Below are 24461 nucleotides of genomic sequence, written 5' to 3' on the forward strand. Positions count from 1 at the left end.
CAACAGGCTCACGCCTGATTTCCCCAGGATGACTCTTGCTCTGGTATTGATGAATACAGTATCACCATTATGGATGGAGTTTGGAAAGATACATTCTGTAACCATGGTTAAAGTAAGAAGCATTGTAACACTGTACAGGCTGAACCTTAGGTAACAACAGAGGCTGAAGCCTCCCCACCTTACTCCAACACTGGTTTCTATTCATTAGGTCTTCACTGGGGTGCTAAAAATGGTACAGTCATAAACTATGCCACAGCCCTTCAATGCTGGGACTTTGGTTTTGAAAACAAATCAGTTAAGTGTCATACTCTATTCAGACTCAACTGACAGGGCTCAAGTAGACTGCAGGATGTTCCTATGGGGCTGGTTACTGTGGAAAAGCACAAACTGAAATCTAATTGCAATGGTCAGATATGATTACAACAAAGCAGAGACAGATGCAGGGAAGAGAGAGAAAGAGAGAGAGAGATCACACCAGCAATCCTTGATACTTTATCAAGTATACCAGGCTTACTAACAGTAAGAATAAATACCCTTTACTAAGTGTTTCCAATGTGTTCGGTCACTTTGCACATGTCATTGCTAACCTTTATGACAAACATCCAAAGTATGCCCTTTTATCCCTCCTTTTTAGATGAGGAAATTCAGTCTTAGTAAAGCCAAGAAAATCATCTAAAACCTCACAGCTGATAAGTAGCACTCTCAAGACTAGTTCTTAGGATGACTCATTCAGAAGTGCCCCTCTTTCCACACCACACCCTGGTTGCCTTCAGAGAGCACTTCAGGGCTCAGCAAATAAATGACAGTTCAATCCATTTTAGGTCTAATGCTCTGTCCGGTATTCCTTTATCAACACTAGCTGGATGTGTATTTTGGCCATTCTTTTTTGTGTATCTTCTTGAGTTAAGTTAAAGTAGGTAAGTGTTAGTTGCTCAGTTGTGCCTGACTCTTTGCGACCCCATGGACAGCAGCCCACCAGGCTCCTGTGTCCATGAAATTTTCCAGGCAAGAATACTGGAGTGGGTTGCCATTTCCTTCTCCAGGGGATCTTCCCAACCCAGGGATCAAACCCGGGTCTCCTGTACTGCAAGTAGATTCTTTACCAGTTGAGCTACAAGGGAAGCCCGTTAAGTTAAAAAGCTACTATAAAAATAAAGAACACGCTACTGATGCATATAATCATAAATGACTCTTACCTAAATAAGCAGGAAGGGGGGTGATGTCCAGAAGGAGGTAGGTCGTTTACCCTTAAAAAAAAAAGGACATCTCTTCTACTTCTATCGTGTGCGTGTAAGTTAGATACTCAGTTGTGTCCTATGCTATGTGACCCATGGACTATAGCCCACCAGGCTCCTCTGTCCATGGAATTCTTCAGGCAAGCATACTGGACTGGGTTGCCATTCCCTTCTCCAGGGGAACTTCCCAACCCAGGGATCAAACCTGGGCAGACTCTTTACCATATGAGCCACCAAATCACAGACCCCTTATGTGCTTATTGCCAACTTTAGATAAACTCATACTCTCCCATTGTTAAAATAAGAGAAGTTCTCCTCAAGTTTGCTTCATACTCTTTCCAACCCCTCACAGACAAATTTGCTTCACCTTGCAAAAACTTTTAAAATTACCTTTGCCTATCACAAAACCACCACTGTGAACACCAGGTTCATGATTTTAAGTCCTTTTCTATGCACAGCATATCTGCAGATACTTTGGTTTCAGTCTGAAACAAAATCATGTTTTATAATCTGCAATACCCATTCCCTGGGCTACGTGGTATTCCACTGTAGGGGACTACACTGTAAGAATATACAATTTTGGAAATATAAATTATTTTCAATTTTCCTTGTTATAAACATCTTTGGAATAAACATCTTCAAACATACATTATTTCATTCAAGTACGCTTTTAGAACTGTCAAAGCTGCAATCCTACCAGCATTTTATCACTATGCCTATTCAACTACATTTTTGCCATTGATGAATAGTATATATTTTACCTTTGCTAATTTGGTCCATTTTGTCTTTCTTCTTTTTGTAAATTGCCCTTTTTTTTTTTTTTTGTAAATTGCCTATTTTTATCCTTAAGCTATATATTAAGGTTTTTTCCTTTTTCTTATTGTCTTCTAAGAGTTTTTCACATTAAGGGAGCTAATTCTTTGCTATATGTTATAAATGCTTAGACTATATGTGTTGTCACCTTTTACTGCTTCTTGATATGTAAAAGTTTTTATTTCTTAGGTAGTTGAATCCATAAAATTTCTTTTATGAATTCTATCCTTGGAGTTCACTTAGAAAGACTATTCCTATACCCAACGTTCAACAGTTCACCTATACGTTTTTCCCTAGTATTTAAATAAAATAAATATACTGAAATCACTAAACCATCAGGAATTTAGTTTGCATAATACATAGGAAAGGGAATCTAATGCACTTGCCCCACAGCTATTTCAACTGCATCTATTAAAAATCCATTACTAAAATAAATAAATAAATAAAAATCCATTACTTAAAAAAAAAACAAAAACATTTCTGTCTAGTTCCACCCTTAACAACCTGAAATGCTCTTATTCTACATTATAGTCTTTACACAGTGGGGTGGCATCTTACTTAGGAGTCAGGTTCTAAAGTAAGCATGTAAAGTGAAAATCCAAAATAACACTGTGACATCTCTTTAATCATTCACAGCACTGTAATATTCACATCATGAGGAACACATAGGAGTCGAGACTGATTAAGAAAGGCAGATTCACCCTGTCCACTACACTCCCTCTGGGAGGTTCAGTACCGAGTAGAGTGCAGGCTGGACTCACTCACTATTTAACGTGCACATGCTATTTAGACTTGAACGCCACTTTGTGCCAGACAATGGGGGCCCATTCCTGTGGCAATACTTTGCTAATATTTTAATTCCTTGAACTTCACAGTGTATTAAATACCCATCTGGGAGAGTTTACACTCCTTCACCTTTCCATCATCCATTTAGAACATTTGCTTTGAGCATCTTTTCTTTGAACAAAAGAAATATCATGTCATTTTCTCTCCCAAAAACCTCAGGAGGATTCTGATTTGGGAAAGAATTGACATATTAACTTTATTGAGCTCTCCCATCCAGAAACATACCGTGTCCTTAGATTCACTGTCTCCCCTAAATCCCTGAGAGCAATTCTGTTGTTTTATGCACATGGTCTTAACATATTTCTTTGCCAAATGTCTGCCTATTTCTCTTTGCTACTGTGTACGGGATCTTTTATTGTAATTATATTTTCCAACTAGTATCTGGAAAGCTATCAATTTTTCTTTATTTATTTACATACATTTAAATACATATATATATATGTATATTTTATTCTGTAATCATTTGAAAAATTTTAGGTGATTCTCAAATGTTTCTTCAGGTAGACAATAATCAAGCCATCTGTAAAATTGCAATTCTTTTTCTTTCTAATCTTTGAACTCAATAAATAAGAGAAGCAGGAGACTGAGTTAGAGAGTTCCAACTCAGTCCCTTCTAGTGTTAGAAGCTTGTGCCAGCTATTTAAAAAGAATGTGTGTTCATATTTGCAGATCAAAAGTTCAAAACATATCATTAAGTCAAACCCATTGATTATATCCTTTAGGCTCTCTATCAGTAGTTCTTAACCGTTTCTGGGTCAACTACCCTTTTAAAAGTGAAGTTCTAAATTATAGGTTAAAGCTTTAAGCCCTTCATGGACAGAGGCGCCTGGTGGGCTACAGTCCATGGGGTCGCAAAGAGCTGGACACAACTTAGCGACTAGACAACAACTCCAAGAAAAAGAGCATATTTAAAGAGTATTTTTGCCTAATTGTCTTTGAAGCATTCACCGATCCTCTGAAAATCCCTAGGTCATTGTTGTTTATTTTTATCTACTTGGTTCGAACTACAAAGAAAAATGTCTCTGAATTACATCAAACACTTAAGTCTTCTGAAAGTTATTCCTTTCAGAAGACAAAAGACAAATGTGTTTTCTTTTTTTAATAAATTGAGGCTTTTTGTCTTCTATTTTACTTTTCTTTAATTTGGAGGGAAGTCTCATTTCTAGCATGATTTTGCCCATCCCTTTATTTTTTATCGGCAATTTTAAGTTTTGAGCATGGCATCTATAAATGGCAGATAGTTAAGATTTTAAAGAATTATTCTCATGCATTCAACAAATATTTATTGAATGTATATTACTTGTCAGACACCCTTAAACCATTCAGATATGTTGTGATAACAGATCTTGTGGTCTGCTCTGAGTGATTTTTTTTTAAAATATAAATCTTAAAGCCATCTTAAAAATCTAACCATTTAAAAAATCTTCCTCTGGTTCCTTAAAGTCTGAGCAATCAAGTTCATTCTTATTTGCATGCTATGAAAGGCTCTTTGTGACCTGTTCTTTGTCTTCCTTTCAGTCTCATCTCCCAGTATTCCCTAAGCTGTCATCCTATATCCACTTCAGCCCCATCTAATGCAGCTCTGCAAATATACCAGGCCTTTCACAAAATTCTGTTCTCTACACTTGGAACTCCTCCGCCCTTCTATTCAGCCATCAGAATTCACTTCAAAGACCAAGGCCTTCACTAACACCACCTCCAAATCACTGTGGGTCCTTCTCTTCAGACTTCCGTTTTCAACTGTCTACCCAATAACCCACCTTGGATACTGCATAAACTTTTCAGATTCAATGTGCCCCCAAATGAAAATATATCATCTCCCCTAAACCAGCTCATTCTGCCTTGTTCCTTACTGCAGTAAACAGCACTACCACCTAATCTCTTGCTAAACTGGGGTCACTTGGCTCATTCTTAATTTCTACCATGTTCTGCTAATCTTATTCATCAATTTCTCTCAAATTCATCCAGTGATCTATATCCCTCCTCCCTCTACAGAGTTAGGCCATCAATATATCTAATGTGGATTACTGAAACCAGTCCCTACTTACTTATACTTCCAGTCTTAATTCCCCCTGCAATCCATCTTCTACATGGCTCCTAGATTACATCTATCTAAACAATTCTGGTCCAACCTAAAGGAGATCAGTCCTGGATGTTCATTGGTAGGATTGATGTTGAAGCTGAAACTCCAATACTTTGGCCACTTGATGCAAAGAACTGACTCATTTGAAAAGACCCTGAGGCTGGGAAAGATTGAGGGCAGGAGGAGAAGGAGACAACAGAGGATGAGATGGTTGGATGGCATCACCGACTCAACGGACATGGGTTTGGGTGGACTCTGGGAGTTGGTGATGGACAGGGAGGCCTGGCGTGCTGCGGTTCATGGGGTCACAAAGAGTTGGACACGACTGAGCGACTGAACTGAACGGAAACAATTCTGAATGCTACTGGCTTGCTTTAAAACTTCAGTAGATAAGGATGGGATGGGTAATTCTGAAGACAAAAGACCTCGCCGCACATGAGCCTGAGATAAATTCCAAGCTCACGGCCTTACGCAGCACTGCAAGCATCACCCTCTCAGCCTCACCTCCTGTCATGTGTCCACACCCCAGCAGCTTTTCCAGTCCCCATGACTGTGCTCTTCGCACATGCCACTCCCTCTGCCTATTAACACTCTTCTTTCTACCTGGCTCATTCTTCAGAACACAACTGAGACCACCTTTCTGTTTCAAATTATCCTCTAAATCCCAAGGTTGGGGTCAGGTTTCCCTTCTGTGCGATTCCACTGTGTGCTCCACAGGCTCAGCCACACTGAAGGCTAACTGCTTCTTTATTTGTCCACTTCCTCCACTAGTGTGTCAACCCCAAATATGGCCGTGACCAGGTCTTTCTTATTTACTACAGCTTTCCTAGAACTTGGCACAAAATAGTTAAAAAATCAATAGATATTTAATAATTAAGTACATAATAAAAAAAAGCAAAAGAAAAAAAATTAAGTACAAAAATAAGTATAGAGAAGAAACAAAGAATAACAAAACTGTATTTGTTCTAAAGCTACTAGGATAAATAAGCCTCCACAGACATAATTATGAAATAAAGGTTTAAGAACAAAGGTAGAGGTGATCTAAACACATAGAAACACCAATTCAGTATCTTCAGGGTGATCTCTGAAGTAAGGTGCCAAAGATGAATCTTTAGAACTCTTATTTAAATAAATTTTTAATTTCCAGTTTGAAGTTTGTTTTCTATGATGCTTAATATAGTAATATGGTAAGTAATACAGGCATTCAGACATGGAGCTGTGCTCAACTTTCACTGAGTAAAACAGACACTAAAGCTTGGAAATCACAGTTCTAGGGCATGTGACTTAACCTTGCGTATTGGTGGGGGAGTGGCGTCACAGAGCTCTTTGAGAAACTGGCAAAAACCAAGGATTATATCCCAGAAAAACAATATATATATATATATATATATATATATATAAAGTTTTAGGATTTCTAGGATATCTTGGCCCCCACGTTAAGTCCTGCCCTGGGGCCTCCCCTTCAATAAGAAGTCCTCCAGGAGGAAGGATGAGGTCAGCAAAATGCCTCAAGCCTTCTGATCCTATTGTTCTTGACCTTCCCACTTCTCCCCAAATCCTGCTCTTCTTCCTCCCCACAGGTGAATGAACACATTTTCCCCAGGCAGGTTTGAAATTTCCACTCTCCTCTGTAACTCACATAGAATTTAGGATGGCAGAATTTAAAGATCTCCTTCTCAACACAAACATCAGTTATTCCCATACCATTATCATCATCTCTGCCATTTCCTGAAGCATCATACCTATTATTTTCTTAATTTTTAGTAATTAAATTTTAAACTTGAATTTAGTGACATCCTAAGTAATACTGACGTGAAATCAGTTTTGAGGTCCTGGTTATTATTCTCCTACCTCATAACAAAATAGCTATACACTTAAAATAAGGACCTCAGACCCCCACCAGGTCTTAGGGCACAATCCTAAGGTTTCTGCAGTTACCCTGGTGAGTAAGCAATAATCTGGACATCAAGAGGTCTTTTTTGTTGTTGCTTTCTGGGTTTTTTTACTCAGAAGGAAACTTAAAAGCCTTTGGTCCAATCTTCTTATTTAATAGATTAAAAAGCTAAAACCAAGAGAAGGGATTTGTCCAAGGTCAGGTGACAAGTTTAAGGAAAAGTCTAGAATTAGTATTCAGGTCTACTATCAGTCCAGTATGCTTTCCACTATGCAGGGTCCATTCAAATTACACTAGAATAATACTGTATCAAGAATTCTTCATCTGTTACCTACCTCACTCTTCCATTCAGATTTATCTGAACATGTTGCTTAAAATCTGGATATTTTGTTGCCAGATATGCAAAGTCAGGAGGTTTGTCCTTGTATCTATTTCTTGCATGCATTGATTTACTCAGAGCCATCTTTAAAAAGAAAAAAAGGGGGGGAGGGGAATCAGCATATTTAGTTAAACAAAATCAACTAGAAAAGTTGTGGTTGCCAAGTCAACGGTTACAGCTAACACATCTTTGCTAATCAAGTGAGAAAAAAGAAGCTATATTTTTAAAAGTATACAACAAATAAGCACATGAAAAGATGTTCTATGTCATTAGGGAAACACAAATCAAAACCATAATAAGATATCAATTCATACACATTAGGATGGCTACTATTAAAAAAGAAAAAAAGAGAAAATAGCAAGTACTGGCAAACATACGAAGAAACTGGAGCCCTCAGGCATTGCGGGTGGGAATGAACATGGTATGACTGCTGTGGAAAAGCTTGGTGGTTCTTTAAAAAATTAAACATTACCATATGATCCAGCAATTTCAGTCCTACGTATAGATCCAAAGGAACTGAAAGCAGAGATTCAAATAGGTACTTGGAATGTTCCCAGCCTTTCCACACTGTTCATGGGGGGAAAGCTGGCTTAAAACTCAACATTCAAAAAATGAAGATCATGGCATCCAGTCCCATCACTTCATGGCAAATAGATGGGGATACAATGGAAACAGTGACAGACTTTATTTTCTTGGGCTCCAAAATCACTGCAGATGGTGACTGCAGCCATGAAATTAAAAGACGCTTGCTCCTTGGAAGAAAAGTTATGACCAACCTAGACAGCATATTAAAAAGCAGAGACATTACTTTGTCAACAAAGGTCTGTCTAGTCAAAGCTATGGTTTTTCCAGTAGTCATGTATGGATGTGAGAGTTGGACCATAAAGAAAGCTAAGCACCAAAGAATTGATGCTTTTGAACTGTGGTATTGGAGAAGACCCTCCAGTGTCCCTTGAACAGCAAGGAGATCAAACCAGTCAATCCCCAAGGAAATCAGTCCTGAATATTCATTGGAAGGACTGATGCTGAAGCTGAAATTCCAATACTTTGGCTACCTGATGGGAAGAACTGACTCATTGGAAAAGACCCTGATGCTGGGAAAGATTTAATGAAGGGAATGACAGAGGATGAGATGGTTGGATGGTATCACTGACTAGATGGACCAGAGTATGAGCAAGCCTCAGGAGTTGGGGATGAACAGGGAAGCCTGGTGGGCTGCAGTCCACAGGGTCGCAAGGAGTTGGACACAACTGAGCGACTGAACTGAACTGACTGAATGTTCATGGCAGAGTTGTTCACAATGGTTACAAGGTGGGATGCAGCCTCACGTATCCACAAGTAGACAAATAATCAAAATGTGGAAAGTATATACATTGGAATATTATTCAGCCCTAAAGGGATGAATTCAGACACACACTACAACATGTATGAACCTTAAAAACATTATGCTAAGGGCAATAAGCCACAAAGAGGAGGGCAAATACTATATTATTACACTTATATGAAGAGCCAACAATAGGCAAATTCATACAGAGTAGAATAGAGGTTACTGGGGGTGGGAGGATGGTGGAACGGTGAATTACTGTTTAATGGTATATGGTTTGTGTTTAGGATGATGAAAAACTTATAGAAATGGATGGTAGTGATGGTTGCACAACACTGTGAATATACTTAAAGCCACTGAATGGTACACTTAAGAAAGTTTAAAATGGTAAATTTTGTTATATGTATTTTACCACAATTTTTAAAAACGTATATGCAACATATGATGAATCTTTTTCTTTTAAACCAAGGGAAGAAAACTGAAACTATTCCCTTTAAAAGCATCAAAGTGAAAAATAAATAAATAAATAAATAAAAGCATCAAAGTGGGACTTCCCTGGTGGTCAAGTGGCTAAGACTCCAGGCTCCCAATGTAGGGGCCCCAAGTTCAATCCCTGGTCAGGGAACCAGATCCCACATGCTGCAACTAAGACCTGGTACAACCAAATAAACAAAAAATAAAAGCATCAATGTGGCAGAAGGCAATATAATCTATCACCAAGAATACTACAGTCAGAGGTTAGTTTTTACAGTGGTCTTGAACAGACTATTTGGTTGTGCACCATGAAGTCACTAAAGTTTCAAAAAGCATCTTTTTCTTTTTTTAACTTCCTGATTTCAAACTCTACCAAAAAACATCTTCTATTTCAACTTCTTTTATAAGTTTCAGTCTTGCCATTTCTAGGTAGCTAAAACCAATCGAAAACAAACACAATAATTTTGTTTTCCTTGAGAATACACAGAGGAAAAAAGTTAACACATTTATAGCCAGAAATAAAAACCAGAAGAAAAGTCATTGCAATAGTTGAGTAAATCTCTAAGCAGTTGGTAATTTTAAAAATACTTTAGTGTATATCTCTAGATGGTAGGTGTTTTTTCTTTTCTTTATATCATTCTGCATTTTCTACTTTTTTCATAACAAATATTGATCCAAATGGTACTATGTAAGTCAGAATCCTGAGTCACCTGATAGTTCTCTATCCCTCTTGTATTCCAAAAAGTAACAGTCACATGGATTTTACCTGCTAAATGTCTCTCAGATCCATCTATTTCTCCCCAGGCTCCCCTACAGCAGCTCATACAAGTCTGCCCATACTGCCACAGCAGCCTCTTAACTGGTCTCCATGAACCCACACTTTTTCTCTCCATGCCTTTTTCCACCGTGTAGTGATCATTTCTAAACACAAATCTCACTGTGTCCTCCTCCCATGCCCACTTGTTCAAAACTTTACTTTTAGGAGAAAAACAAAAAACATTACTTCAGCATACACACAAGACCCAGCACAGTGTGGCTTCAGCATCAGCTGAAGTCTCACCGTTGGTCTTCTTTCTCTCCCTCCACTCTGGCAATAGGGTCTTTACACAGATTACCCCTTTTTGTTTGTAATGTTCTTTCCTCTCCCTCTTCATCTGATTAATTCCTACTCATCCTTACTACCACAATTCAAGCATCTCTGCTTCAGGAAGGTCTTTCCTTCCTTAATTTCCCCAGGTCAGCCACAGCAGCTACTGTAAACTCTTAGGGTGTCCCTGGTGGCTCAGTGCTAAAGAATCCACCGGCCAATGAAGGAAACACGGGTTCGTTCCCTGGGTCGGGAGGATCCCCTGGAGATGGAAATGGCAACCCACTCCAGTATCCTTGCCTAAGAAATCCCATGGATAGAGAAGCGTGAACGCTACCATCCAAGGGGCTGCAAGAGTCGACATGACTTAGCAACTAAACAATAACAGAATCGCCTAGCAATAAGCACATTTCCTTTGCAGGCTTTGTTAGAGATGTAACTTTACATAGTTATAAATGTTAACACTCTAACTCAGGTTTTTGATAGCTTTTCACATTTAAGAACCATTTTCAAAAAAGAATTGTTTTCATTACAGACAATCGAAATCATGCAGTTAACTGCCCACCAGACCACTCACTTGAAAGGCTCAAAAGCACTTCATGCACAACATGTCCAAAATGAAACCATGTCTACCCACCCCAGATAGGTCCTCCTCTAATCCTCCCTATTTGCTGAATGATACCAAGATCTTCCTCATGGCACAAAAGCAAGAAATCTTCAGCACCTTTTCTATCCCACCTCCTCCATTCCAAACACACTATGTCCTGAATATTCTGTCTCCTAATTATTTCTTGGCCCTATCCATTTTTTGGAGAAGGAAATATCTTCCTTCTCCAAAAGGATACTTCCAAAGTATCCTTTTTTTCCCCAGAATTTTATTTTATTTCATTTTTAAAAATTTCAATTTTATTTATTTTTTAATTGAAGGATAATTGCTTTACAGACACTCCAATATTCCTGCCTGGACAATTCCTTGGACACAGGAGCATGGGGAGCTACAGTCCATAGGGTCACAAACAGTCGGACACAACTGAGCAACTTAACATTTTCACTTCACTTTCATCCATTTTTCACCCTTCGCAACTCCACATCTCTAGGCCAGAGATCATAATCATCTCTTTCTTGGCTGACTACAATAGCCTCTAACTGATGTCTCTCTAACCACTCTCGCCCCAACAATCCACTTCATCCTAGTGACAACATACCCCTCCTCCCACCCCAATGCAAACCTGAACATTCCTAGGTAAATCCCTTCAGAGGCTTCCTAAAACTTTTAGGCTGATGAAACTCAAAATAATTAACAAGGCACACTTAAATCTATCCCTCCAAACTCATTTGTTGCCACTTTCTCCTCCCTGTCTGGTGAACATCATGGAACACACATGACACTCTGAACACACGGGGACAAATTAAATTACAGATATGGTAGAATCACTTCGTTCATTATTCAACCCTTCTGATCAGAACAGATACACATCGAATCAAAAAAAGCCACTTCTTTGCTAACAGAGCTCCCTATACAGGCAATGGGTTCTTAGCTAAATCTACCCCATTCCTCAGAGTTTAACTGAGTGTCAGCCCTTACCTGGCATCAGCGTTGTCACTCTCCACTTCTCTCCAAACTTTTCTCTTTCTGGCTCATTCTGCTCTAGTCACGCAGGCTTCCTTGTCCTTTCCCTATCAAGTCTGGCACACTCCTGCCTCAGGGGTTCTGTACTTGCTGTCTGGTCTGCACGGGCTGCTCCTCCCCCAAAAATACACACATGCAAGGTACCCTCAGTTTGTTCAGGTCTTTGATCAAACCTCACTTTCTTCCTGATACCTTTTCTGAGTACCCCCATTTCAATCAGCAGCGAGTGAATACCTTTGTCTCCCTTAGTTGCTTCAGTCTTCTTCATAGAACTTACCCATCTGACATTCCATATATTTTACTTTTTAAACTTTGCCTTGCCAGTAAGTTTCATGAGGGAAAACACTTTGTCTATCTTTTACACTGCGATATCCCAGAGCCTAAAGTAGGGCCTGGAGAGTAGGTAAGCAATAAGTGTTTTTTGACTGAAAGCACGATGGAACTCTTACACTGTCCAGGGCACTTAAAACACAGAACTCTCATTCTTGATAAGCAGTCCCCATCTTGAGTCTCTAAAAGGCTCAGGCCTAGGACTGGACTTTCTTCTTCCGGGTTACCAGTGCAGAAAGTCAAAGTGGTAGACCTTCATTTAAGTAAGCTGACGCTTCCACTTTCTTTAATCTTTCCCATCTCCATGCTTCTGTTTCCTTGGTTCCTCCCGACTCTTTAATAGTCCTCTTCAACTATCTTTCGTTACTTAAAACATAATTCTGTAAAATAATCTATATTCTGCTCTCAGAACTTCTAATTCCTTCTGCACAGATCCCTGCAACTTCTAATTTCTATTTTCTCTCGTCTCCCTTTCTCATAAATCCGACTTTTTCCATAGTTCCGCCACTGCCAGTTCTCCATCTCTTCCACTCCTTTCACGTCCTCACCTTACCCACTCATACTGTCTTCCCGCCTCAGTTTTGGATCTCTCTAAACCGCCTCCGCCTAGGGGGTCTTTCCTACACAATACTAGTCTCCATTCTATTGCCAACTCCTCCCACCCATCCCACCACACATACGCCCCCGCGCACGCACGCACACGCACACACACACACAATCAGGTCTCTCTCCCTAGATCCCAAAGCCAGCACCTCACAGGCCCAGAAACTGGGAATAGGGAACCTGGGTGCTACAAAGGTTAAGTGGACTCGCAACCCGTAAGAGTGATATTAAGTGACTCACCTCTGAAGTCAAAGTTCCTGCCAGGCGACTAGTATAGTGTGGACCTCTACAACCCCAGAGTCTTAACCACCCGCTGCGCGAAGACCCTAGAAACGCAAATGTTACGCTCCCAGTGCGCCGCCATCTTGGGCCTCCATTAAATTTCGTGATTGGACAACTAATTCTCGCGAGATCTGCAGCAGTTTCTGCAGAAAGAAGAAACTGTCGCGAGACCTGGAGTTTGCGGCTCTTTCTGTTAGAGGGAGGGGGGCGTGCTAGCAAGTTTTTTCAGAATGTTGTTCGTTTTGGGTGTACAGCATAGTGAAGCAGTTATCCATATAAATATATCCAGTCTTTCTAAGATTCTTTTCGCATATAGGCCATTGCCTAGTATTGAGTAGAGGTCTCTGTGCTGTACAATAGGTTCTTATTAGTTATGTATTGATTTTTTCTATAGTAGTGTGAGCCAGAGGTGGCAAGAATATACAGAACTATACAAAAAAAAAAAAAAGTTAATGACCCCAGATAACTGTGATGGTGTGACCACTCACCTAGAGCCAGACATCCTGGCATGCGAAGTCAAGTGGGCCTTTGGAAGCATCACCACAAACAAAGCTAGTGGAGGTGATGGAATTCCAGCTGTTGTTGCTAGGTTGTGTCCAGCTGTTTGTGACCCCACGGACTGCAGTACACCAGGCTTCCCTATCCTTCACTATCTCCCTGAGTTAGCTCAAACTCATGTCCACTGAGTCAATGATGCCATCTAGCCATCTTATCCTCTGTCATCCCCTTCTCCTCCTGCCTTCAATCTTTCTCAGAATCAGGGTCTTTTCCAATGAGTTGGCACTTTGCATCAGGTGGCCAAAGTACTGGAGCTTTAGCTTCAGCATCAGTCCTTCCAATGAATATTCAGGTTGAACCACAGTTCAAAAGCATCATTTCTTTGGTGCTCAGCCTTTTTTATTGTCCACTCTCACATCTGTACGTGACTGCTGGGAAAACCATAGCTTTGACTATACAGACCAAATCCTAAGAGATGATGCTGTGAAAGTGCTGCACTCTATATTATCAAATTTGGAAAACTCAGCAGTGGCCACAGGACTGGAAAAGGTCAGTTTTCATTCCAATCCCAAATAAGGGCAATGCCAAAGAATGTTCAAACTACCGCACAATTGCACTCATTTCACATGCTAGCAAGGTCATGCTCAAAATTCTCCAAGCTAGGTTTCAACAGTACATGAACCGAGAACTTCCAGATGTACAAGCTGGATTTAGAAAAGGCAGAGGAACCAGAGATCAAATTGCCAACACCTGTTGGGTCATAGAAAAAGTAAGAGAATTCCAGAAAAAAGTCTACTTCTGCTTCCTTGACTATGCTAAAGCCTTTGACTGTGTGGATCACAACAAACTGTGGAAAATTCCTCAAGAGATGGGAACACCAGACCACCTGACCTGCCTCCTGAGAAACCTGGATGCAGGTCAAGAAGCAACAGTTAGAACCGGATATGGAACAACAGACTGGTTCCAAATTGTTAAAGAAGTACATCAAGGCTGTATATTGTCACCTTGCTTATTTAACTTATATGCAGAATACATCATGTGAAATGCAGGGCTGGATGAAGCACAAGCTGAAATGAAGATTGCTGGGAGAAATATCAATAACTTCAGATATTCAGATGACACCACCCATATGGCAAAAAGCAAAGAGGAACTAAAGAGCCTCTTGATGAAAGTGAAAGAGGAGAGTGAAAAAGCTGGCGTAAAACTCAGCATTCAAAAAAATAGATCATGGCATCCGGTCCCATTACTTCATGGCAAATATATGGGGAAACAATGGAAATAATGACAGACTTTATTTTCTTGGGCTCTGAAATCACTGCAGATGGTGACCACAGCCATGAAATTAAAAGACACTTGCTCCTTGGAAGAAAAGATATGACCAACCTAGACAGCATATTAAGAAGCAGAGATTTTACTTTGCCGACAAAGGTCTGTACAGTCAAAGCTATGTTTTTTCCAATAGTCATGTATGGATGTGAGAATTGGACGATAAAGTAGGTTGAACGCTTAAAGAAGAATTGATGCTTTTGAACTGTAGCATTGGAGAAGACTCTTGAGCTTTCCTTGGACTGCAAGGAGATCAAACCAGTCAATCCCCAAGGAAATCAGTCCTGAATATTCATTGGGAGGCCTGATACTGAAGCTCCAATACTTTGGCCACCTGATGTGAAGAACTGACTCAATGGGAAAGAGCCTAATGCTGGGAAAGATTGAAAGCAGGAGAAGGGGACAACAAAGGATTAGATGGTTGGATAGTATCACTGACTCAGTGAAGCCTCCTGTGCTGCAGTCCATGGGGTTGCAAGGAGTTAGACACAACTGAGTGACTGAACAGCAACAAAGTGTATATATGTCAATCCCAATCTCCCAATTTGTTCCCCCTCCCCCTCTAGTGACCATAAATTTGTTTTTTACATCTGCAATGCTAATTTCTGTTCTGTACATTTATGTGTACATTATTTTTAATTTATGTGTACTTTATTTTTATATTCCACATTTAAGTGATATCATATTTTTCTTTCTCTGACTTCATTATGACAATCTCTAGAGCCATCTATGTTACTGCAAATAACATTATTTTGTTCTTTTTATGACTGAGTAATAGTCCCTTGTGTGTAAGTACTACCTCTTCTTGATGTGTATCACTTTTAAAGCCTTTACTGAATTTGTTACAATATTGCTTCTATTGTTTATATTGTGGTTTTTTGGCCATGAGGCATGTGGGATCTTAGTTCCCTGATTAGGGATTAAGTGCACACCCTCTACATTGGAAGAAGTCTCAACCATAGGACCACCAAAGAAGTTCCCAACCTTTTCTCTATCCATTTCTCTGTTGAGGGACATAGGTTGTGTCCATGTCCTGGCTATTTTAATAGTGCTGCAATGAACACTGGGGGTGCATGTATCTTTTCAAATTAATTTTCTCTGGATATATGCCCAGGAGTGGGATTGCTGGATCATATTGTAACTCTATTTTTAGTGTTGTTGTTGTTGTTGTTGTTTTTAACAAACTTCCATACTGTTTTCCGAAGTGGCTGTACTAATTTACATTCCCACCAATGATGGAGGAGGGTTCCCTTTTTTCCACACCCTCTCCAGCATTTATTGTTTGTAGATGTTTTGATGATGGCCATCTGATACCTCATTTAGTTTTTATTTGCATTTCTTTAATAATTAGTGATGTTGATAATCTTTTCATGTGTGTTTTTTGTTGTTGTTGTTGGTTGTTTGTTTGCCATTTGTATGTATCGTTTGGAGAAATGTCTATTTAGATCTTCTGCCCATTTTTTGACTGAGTTGTTTGGGTATATTTATATTGAGATGTGTGTATATTTTGAAAATTCGTTTTACTTTTCAACTCGGCTTTACTAATTTTTACCCTCCTGTGGTAAGTAGAGTGAGCATTCGTCTCCCCATTTTACAATTGAGACAAAAAGATAAATGACTTTCAAAAGGCATGCAACTAGTAACAAAAGTAGGGCCAAAGGCTGAGCTTCTGGACCCCTACCTAGTACCTCTTTCTTTTGAAAAAAAGCTTTCCTGGGTCCTAGTAATTAATGTGAAAACTTCTGGCAAACTGTTGTATTAATAATACAATTGAGAGAGACAGTGAAGACTTCAACTTCATGCACAACTGAATGTATCAGTTGTCACTAGAGGAGACGTTAGGAAGTGTTTTCATTATCTGTCGTGTAACAAAACACCCCAAAACATATAGTTTATTTTAATTAAAACTTTTTATTTTTAACACCAAAAGTTTTGTACTGGGGTATTATAGCCAGTTAAAAATGCTGTGATACTTCCAGGTGAGCAGTGAAGGGACTCAGCCATACATACACATGTATCCAATATCCCCCAAACTCCCTCTCCCATCCAGGCTGGCACAGAACATTGAGCAGAGTTCCATGTGCTATACAATAGATTTTTGTTGGTTATCCACCAACAATAACCCTGGTTTTCCTGGTGGCTCAGTGCTGAAGAGTCTGCCTGGCAGAGCAGGAGACATGAGTTCCATCTCTGATCCAGGAAGATCCCACATGCCAGGAAGCAAGTAGGCCTGTGCATTACAACTATTGAGGCTGTGCTCCAGAGCCCAGGAACCGCAACTACTAAAGTCTGTCTACCCTAGAGCCCATGCTCTATAACAAGAGAAACCACTGCAATGACAACCCACGTAAGGCAACTAAAGAGTAGCCCCCACTTGCCCAGAACTAGAGAAGCCAGTGCACAGCAATGATGACCCAGCACAGCCATAAATAAATAGAATTGTTTTAAAAAAGCCACTCCAGTATTCTTCCCTGGCAGATCTCATTCAAAGAGGAACTTGGTGGACTATGGGGCTGCAAAAGAGTCAGACACGACTTCACAACTAAACAACAACAAATCAATCTTAAAGAAATTAAAATTAAAATAGCATTGTAAATATTTTGTCTAAGGGAACTGGATCGGTCGTAAATGGAGACCAGTTAGGTAGGACATGGTAATGCAGCCATGAAAACAGTGTTCTGAGAATGTTTCAAAATGATGTGGGAAAATGTTTATGTTCTAGTGTTAACTGTGGAGAAAAAGGGATTGTCAATAGCCTGGTAAATCAACTGTGAAAAATGTGTGTATGTATATAAATAAAACTAGAAAGAAGCATAACTGAAAATAAAAACAGTGACAGTTTAAAAAAAAGTTTAAAACAACAACCATATAATTAGCTCACTGTGGAATCTAGTCTGGGATTAGCCCTGCCATTTTTCTGCTGGCCTTACTGCAGGTCGTAGCATCAGCTGGGGACTGGTTCAGCAGGAATGATTGGGCCTCTCTCTTCCTGTAGACTTAAATTCTCTCCTTCTCCATGTGACTTTTCTACATAATGTGTCCAACAGAGTAGCCAGATTTCTTATGTGTTGGATTGCATGCATGCATGCTGAGTTGCTTCAGTCATGTCCAACTCTTTGCGACCCTATTGTAGCCCACCATGCTCCTCTGTCCATGGGATTTTCTAGGCTAGAATGCTGAAAAAAAAAAAGAATGCTGGAGTGGGTTGCCATGCCATCCTCCAGGGAATCTTCCTGACCCAGGGATCAAACCCATGTCTCCTGTAGCTCCTGCATTGCAGGTGGATATTTTTTACCAGTGAGCCACCAGGGAAGCCCCCCATGGTGGCCTCCAAAAAAAGGCAAAAGTGGAAGCTGCAAGATAGCCTCAGGACTGGTGTTTTCCCATATTCAATTGGTTAAAGCAAATCAAAGGGCCAGCCCAAATTCAGGAGTAGGGGACTATGTCAGGGTACCTTCCAGTACTGGAAGGTATGGTTCACTGGGTCCCCCGGTGGAACAGAATACTACAGAAAGTTTTAAGTCTTTAGTTGGTAGTGACTTTTTATTTTTAAATTATCTAGTGCTTGCTTCTGGAAAGGTAAAAACAGAAAATGGCCTTGGAAGTATGGCTAGTAAAGTTGAAAGTGGATTGCTGGTGAATTTCTCTGTTAGCATCAAACAGATTGCCAACTCCTTTGTGGGTCAAACCAGAAAGATCATAGCTCTGCAGACAGGGATTTAAATTAAATTAAAGCCAGGGCTTTAATTCTGCCCCCACTGCTTACTAACCCTTTGATAATGGACAATTTACTTAAAACTATTTAAGCCTTGATTTGCTCATTGTGCAAATCTCATAGGGTTGCTGTGAGAAATAAATTAAAAAAATATATATATATATATATAATATTTAGCATAGGGACTTCCCTGGAGGTCCAGTGACTATTTATCTTTTTCCCCCACACAGCTTGGGGAATTTTGGTTACCTCACCAGGGATCAAACCCAGGCCCCTGGCAGTCAAAGGGCAGAATCCTAACCACTGGATTGTCAGGGAATTCCATGTATCACTAAAAAAATAAAAACTGTATTAAAGCAACAGGTCTTATCTAGGAGTACATATCAGAATCCAGGGAAAGCTTTTTAAAAAATCCACATACCTTGATCACACTCCAGGAAATTCTAATCCAGTGGGTCTGAGGTGTGACTGACAACAGTATTCTGCACAGATATTCTTAAAAATTTCCACAGGTATGCTGTGTACCTTTGGTTGAGAACAGCTGTTTTTAGATAAACCTCATGAATTCCTAAATATCCTGTATATAAACCTAATGTCCTAGGACTTACCTGGTGGTCTAGGGGCTAAGACTTCATGTTCCCAATGCAAGTGGCCTGGGTTTGATCCCTGGTCAGGGAACTAGATCCCACATGCCGCAACCAAGAATGGGGATACCAAAACTAAAGATCCTGAGTGCTGCAATTAAGACCCAACACAGCCAAATAAATAAATATAAATATTAAAGCTAATGTCCTACCAAGTTTTGGCTCCCTGAATGCCAGTCCTATGTCTCATTCATCAGCCCGCCCTCCTCCCCAAGTATATAGCCCTATAAAGTGTTGGCAAGTACACCTGCATTGAATCAAGCTTGAACGGGTATTAAATGACAACTTTGCTCTACTTTAATATCTTTACCAACATTCCACCTACTATTGACTATAGTCACCAGTCCAGGGCCCCCTCTTTGCACCCTGCAGCCCTGAAATCTGCAGCAGGCGAAAGGAAAAGCAGGAGAAATGCCAGCCCTCCTGGCATCAGTAGCTACAAGCCTGGTGCAGGAGCTCTAGGAAGCTGGCCTCAGAAAGCAGGCAAGGCTGGGTTCTACCTAACTTCTGGCTCCAAACCTCATTTTCCTCACCTGTAAAATGAGAATTACAGCATTGGCCATACCTGCTCCCCAAGGATAGTGTGAGGCTCAGAAGAGGGAAGAACAGTGAGTGTGCTCTGACATTGTCCACCAGCACACACACTTAATGTGTTAAAAAGCAGAGCTATCACTTTTCTAACAAAGGTTCACCTAGTCAAAGCTGTGATTTTTCCAGTAGTCATGAACAGGTGTGTGAGAATTGGACCATAAAGAAGGCTGAGCACCAAAGAATTGATGCTTTTAAATTGTGTTGCCAGAAAATACTCTTGAGAGTCCCTTGGACAGCAAGGAAATCAAGCTGAGGGGAGATAGAGAGACTCCAGGTTAGACATTTACAACTGGCCTCCTTTTTGCATTTCAGGAGGCATGAAGATGTGGGCTCCAGGCTGGATACTTAACAACTGTTAGCATTTCCTGAAACAAGAGATAGATGGGCTCCAGTTAAGGCATTTACAATTAGCCTCTTGTTTGATCTCCAAAATGGATGTAACAACAGAAACAGGGTAAATAGCCAGTGTTTAATCTCTTCCAAACACCTTAAGGTAGTAGTCATAGCAAGGACAAAGAGGGGCAAAACCCTATTTGAGTAAAGGATTAAGGGATCTCCACTCCTCCCTCTTTTGGGACAAGGGAGACACTATACATGTGCAGAAAGATTCCTTGTAGGTAAAAAGTCAAGGGATAATGCCAGGCCATCAGGAATCTTGCTCCTTCCAGAAGCCTTCACTTCAAGATCCATCTTGGCAGAGGGGTGCGTGCACACCCAGAAGAGGATCCCAGGGGAAAAGAAACCAGATAGATAATTGGCCTAAAGGAAGACAGAGGCCCAGAAGAGCTGACCTGTATAAATGACTTAACAGCCTCTTTACGGTGCTCCTCCTCACTAGAGGGGACATCCATACCCTTTCTCTCCAGGTGTGCATCTTTGTCTTGTTTCTATCTTAACAAATTGTTTGTCCATGTGCTCTCCCACTTGTTCTGTCTCTAGTAATAAACTTTGTACCTGCATTTACAATTTTTGCCTCTATGATAAATGCATTTTTCACTGGGGACAAAGATCCAGGGGAAAATAGCTTCTACGCTCTAACCCTTGCTCATCTGGTGGCTAGGATTCCTGGTTTCCATCCAGGCTCAATTCAGTTCAGTTGCTCAGTAGCGTCAGCCTCTTTGTGACCCCACGGACTGCAGCATGCTGCTTCCCTGGCCATCACCAACTCCCAGAGCTTGCTCAAACTCATGTCCATCGAGTCAGTGATGCCATCCAACCAGTCAGGCTACCCAGGTTCAATTCCTGAGCAGAAAAGTAGGAGCACACCTCACACCACTGCTCATTACTGCCTCGCCATTGATCAAAATCAGTCAATCCAAAAGGAAATCAACTCTGAATTCTCACTGGAAGGACTATTGCTGAAGCTGAAGCTGCAACATTTTGGCCACCTGATGCGAAAAGCCCAATTCATTGGAAAAGATCCTGATGCTGGGAAAGACTGATAGCAAAAGGAGAAGGGATCGGCAGAGGATGAGATAGTTAGAGGACATCACCAACTCAATGGAAACGAGTTTGAGTAAACTCCAGGAAATAGTGGGGGACAGAGGAGCCTGGTGTGTTGCAGTCCATGGTGTCACAAAGAGTCAGACACTTTGCCACTGAACGACACACACGTAAGGGATTGTAGCAGCTCTTAGTACTTCTGAGCCAGGGTCGCCCCCACAGTCCCTCCACCTCTCCTTCTAGGGCCCCAGGGGTGCGATATGCCTCCCAGCAAAGGCAGTTCAATCAGGCAACCATTCATTATGTACTCAACCACCAAATGCGGAGAGGTTACCCTGTTCCAGGCACTGGGGTTGTAGAAATAGACCAGGCCTGCTCTCAAGGAGCCCCGAGGTCTCTGCTGAAGTGCAGAAAAGGGACACAGTTTTGATCCTGTGTGCACTGTTTAAAACGAAATAAAAACAACTTCGAAAACAATCGCAGACCAGTGGAAGAGACAAGTGAGTTATCATAGCCTTGTGAACAGGGAGGGTTCGCACGAAGCCCAAAGTGTGGGCTTTAAGGGAAAGGCGCAGAGCTCGGTCAAGGGCGTTTCGTGGAGGCGGGGCCGGCGGATTCCAACTCCCCTTTGGTTCGCTTAACCCTCTAATCCACCCCCACCCCCCGGGTTCTTTCGGGTCCCCGCTTCCTCCGGCTCCTCGTCCCCGCCCCGCCCCCCATGTCCCGGCACCCTTCGCCCCGCGCCCTGGCATCCCCCAATTCCCTCCCGCCTCAGCCTGGTCCTCCTCAAGTTCCTCCAGCTCCCGCGTCCTCCAGGCCCTTAAGCTCGGTTTTCTCCGCAGGCCGCACCGCGCTGCGCCGGGCGAAGGCCTCTGGTTCTCCCCGGCCTTCGCCCACCCCCGCCGCCCGGCCCGGGACCAGAAAGCCGGCAAGGCCGCAGACCACTGCCCGCAATTCTCCGCCCCAAGCCTGCCCCCTCCTTGCCGCTGGGGCGGGGCCGCGGCCGCCCGCGTCTCTGGTCCCTAGCGCATCTCTGCCGGGGGCGGGTGGGCAGGCGGGGTGGGTAGCGAGACGAGCTCACTCGCGGAAGGGCCTGAGAACCTGCCGCTGAGACAGCGCTCAGAAAAGATGAGCTCATGTTGCTTTTCTCTGAAATCCTCTCCTACCTGCTCTGCTTATTAGGCTTAATTAAACTGCTCACTCTGGGAGCTGGAGGGGCGTTCCCATTCGTCTACGTTCAGGAGGCTGTCCTCTACTAATATTAAACAGCTGATCTAGGTGTTTATTACGGCCAGGCGCTGTCTGGGGTTTCAAAGACGTTCCCTCTTCTCCTTCACAAGCATCGAATGAGATGGGGACTGTGATTGCCCCATTTTAGAGAGGAGGAAGACTAAGAATTCTGCAGAAGGTGCGGCAGTAAGTTAGTGGTGGGACCAGGGCTGGAACCCCAGACCATCTGGCTCTCAGGCATCTATTTACCTCCACGATGTGCTGTCCCCACAGCACCTCTCCAGAGCTTATGAGCAAGGGTCTTGGAGCAAAGTGGGTTTGCGGCCCTTGAGGAATGGAACTAAATGGGCACATCGGGTTGTTTTTAAGTACCTTCAACTCAAAACACATCTTTTTTTAATTGTTTAAGTCAGTTTGAATTGGGTGTTAAATTGAACGTGTCCTTATTGAGACCAAATTTACATAAAGCTATTTGACCATTTTAAAGTCTGCAATTCAGTTTTTATTATATTCACAATATTGTACATCCATTACCAGAACATTTTCATCACCCCCAAGAGAAACCTCATAACCTTAAGCAGTCACTCCTCACCTCCCTCTGCCCCTAGCCCCAGGCAACCACTAATATACTTTCCATCTCTATGGATTTGCCTATTCCGGACATTTCATATAAATGGAATCATACAATATGTGACCTTTTGTGCCTAGCATCTTTCTTTTAGGGTAATGTTTTCAACCTTTATCCATGTTGCAGCAGGTATCAATACTTCATTTCTTCTTATGGCTGAACAATAATATTCCACTATACAGATATACCACATTTTATTTACCCATTCATCGGTTGATGGACATTTGGGTTGTTTCTGTGTTTTGGCTATTGTGAGTAGTACTGAACTATTCCTGCACAAGATTTTGTCTGAATACTTAGTTTCAGTTCCATTAAAGTGGAGATGCAATGATAAAGACATAAAGTCACTCTTAATAATTGTATAGCATTCCACTGGAAAGACGTACTACAATGAAACTGGGCCTCTGCCAACAGGCAGCCATTTGCAGTTTCTCTTTACTGTAAACAGTGGTGGGATGCACATCTGGTCCACACAGATGCCACAATTTAAGTGGTCTTATCCCTACTGCCCTGGGGTACAGTGGGAAGTAGAAGGGTCATGAGAAGATGGGATTTAACTCTTTGTTTTTAAAAATATTACATATTTGTTTAGTTGGGACTTCCCAGGTGGCACTAGTGGCAAAGAACTTGCCTGCCAATGCAGGAGACATAAGAGACATTTGTTCTATCCCTGGGTCGGGAAGAACCCCTGGAGGGGGGCATAGCAACTCATGTCAGTGCTCTTGCTTGGAGAATCCCACGGAGAGAGGAGCCTAACGGGCTACAGTCCATAGGGTTGCAAAGAGTCAGACACAACTGAAGCGACTTAGCATATATGACTCTATAACGTATATTCTTTTGGCCATATCAAACATCTTGAAATTTTAAAAATGAAGAGAAAGATGAAATCCTCTAGTCACTACTGTGTTCTCTCAAGGTTATTTAATTCTTGGGTCCCCCCATCTCTCCTCCAACAGGCACTGTAGACCAGAAAGCAAGATGTCAGGCCTAAAGAGACCAAAGGAACCCACTTCCATCTCACCATTCGGAGACCAGGGCAAGCCCCTGTTCTGCCCCTTCCCAGTCTGTTTCTCATAGACTGTGTCTATCACTAAGTAATGGCTTTTTTTTCCAGACTTGGTCAGGCTGACTCCATGCTTAGCTAATAGAGCATTTTTTCTCTGCTGACAGCAGGACTATACTTGGGACATTGTTCTTCTAAACAAGCAAGCCATCCTACCACCTACTTTTCTTATCTAAATGCATCCCTAGCAGCCACTCTATTGAATCTGCTGGTTTCACATCTGTCTGCTTCTCCAGGCTTCCTTCTGCGTCCCTGATGAGGCGCTTTCTCTCTTCCTTTCTTCCCTGCTTGTGAGCTCAGCACATCTGGAACTCTCCAAGGCCTTGATTGTTCTCCTTCTGCC

General features: G+C 41.6%; 1 protein-coding gene across 2 annotated transcripts in view; it reads right to left on the minus strand.

The window, feature by feature from the left end:
• The window catches only part of METTL16 (methyltransferase 16, RNA N6-adenosine), a 67332-nt gene extending 54258 nt beyond the window's left edge, over positions 1 to 13074 (minus strand). The window contains exons 1-2 of one of the 2 annotated variants that reach the window (XM_061143099.1): positions 12939 to 13074; positions 7207 to 7334 (exon numbers count right to left, since the gene is read on the minus strand). In XM_061143099.1, the coding sequence (XP_060999082.1) occupies positions 7207 to 7334 (128 nt within the window). In that variant the 5' untranslated portion in view covers positions 12939 to 13074. The remainder of the gene's footprint in view (positions 1 to 7206; positions 7335 to 12938) is intronic. The other variant, XM_061143100.1, reaches the window with a different exon arrangement.
• Between the last annotated feature and the right edge of the window lie 11387 nt (positions 13075 to 24461).

Source organism: Dama dama, chromosome 5, assembly GCF_033118175.1.
Source record: "Dama dama isolate Ldn47 chromosome 5, ASM3311817v1, whole genome shotgun sequence".
In the NCBI taxonomy this organism is placed as follows: domain Eukaryota; kingdom Metazoa; phylum Chordata; class Mammalia; order Artiodactyla; family Cervidae; genus Dama; species Dama dama.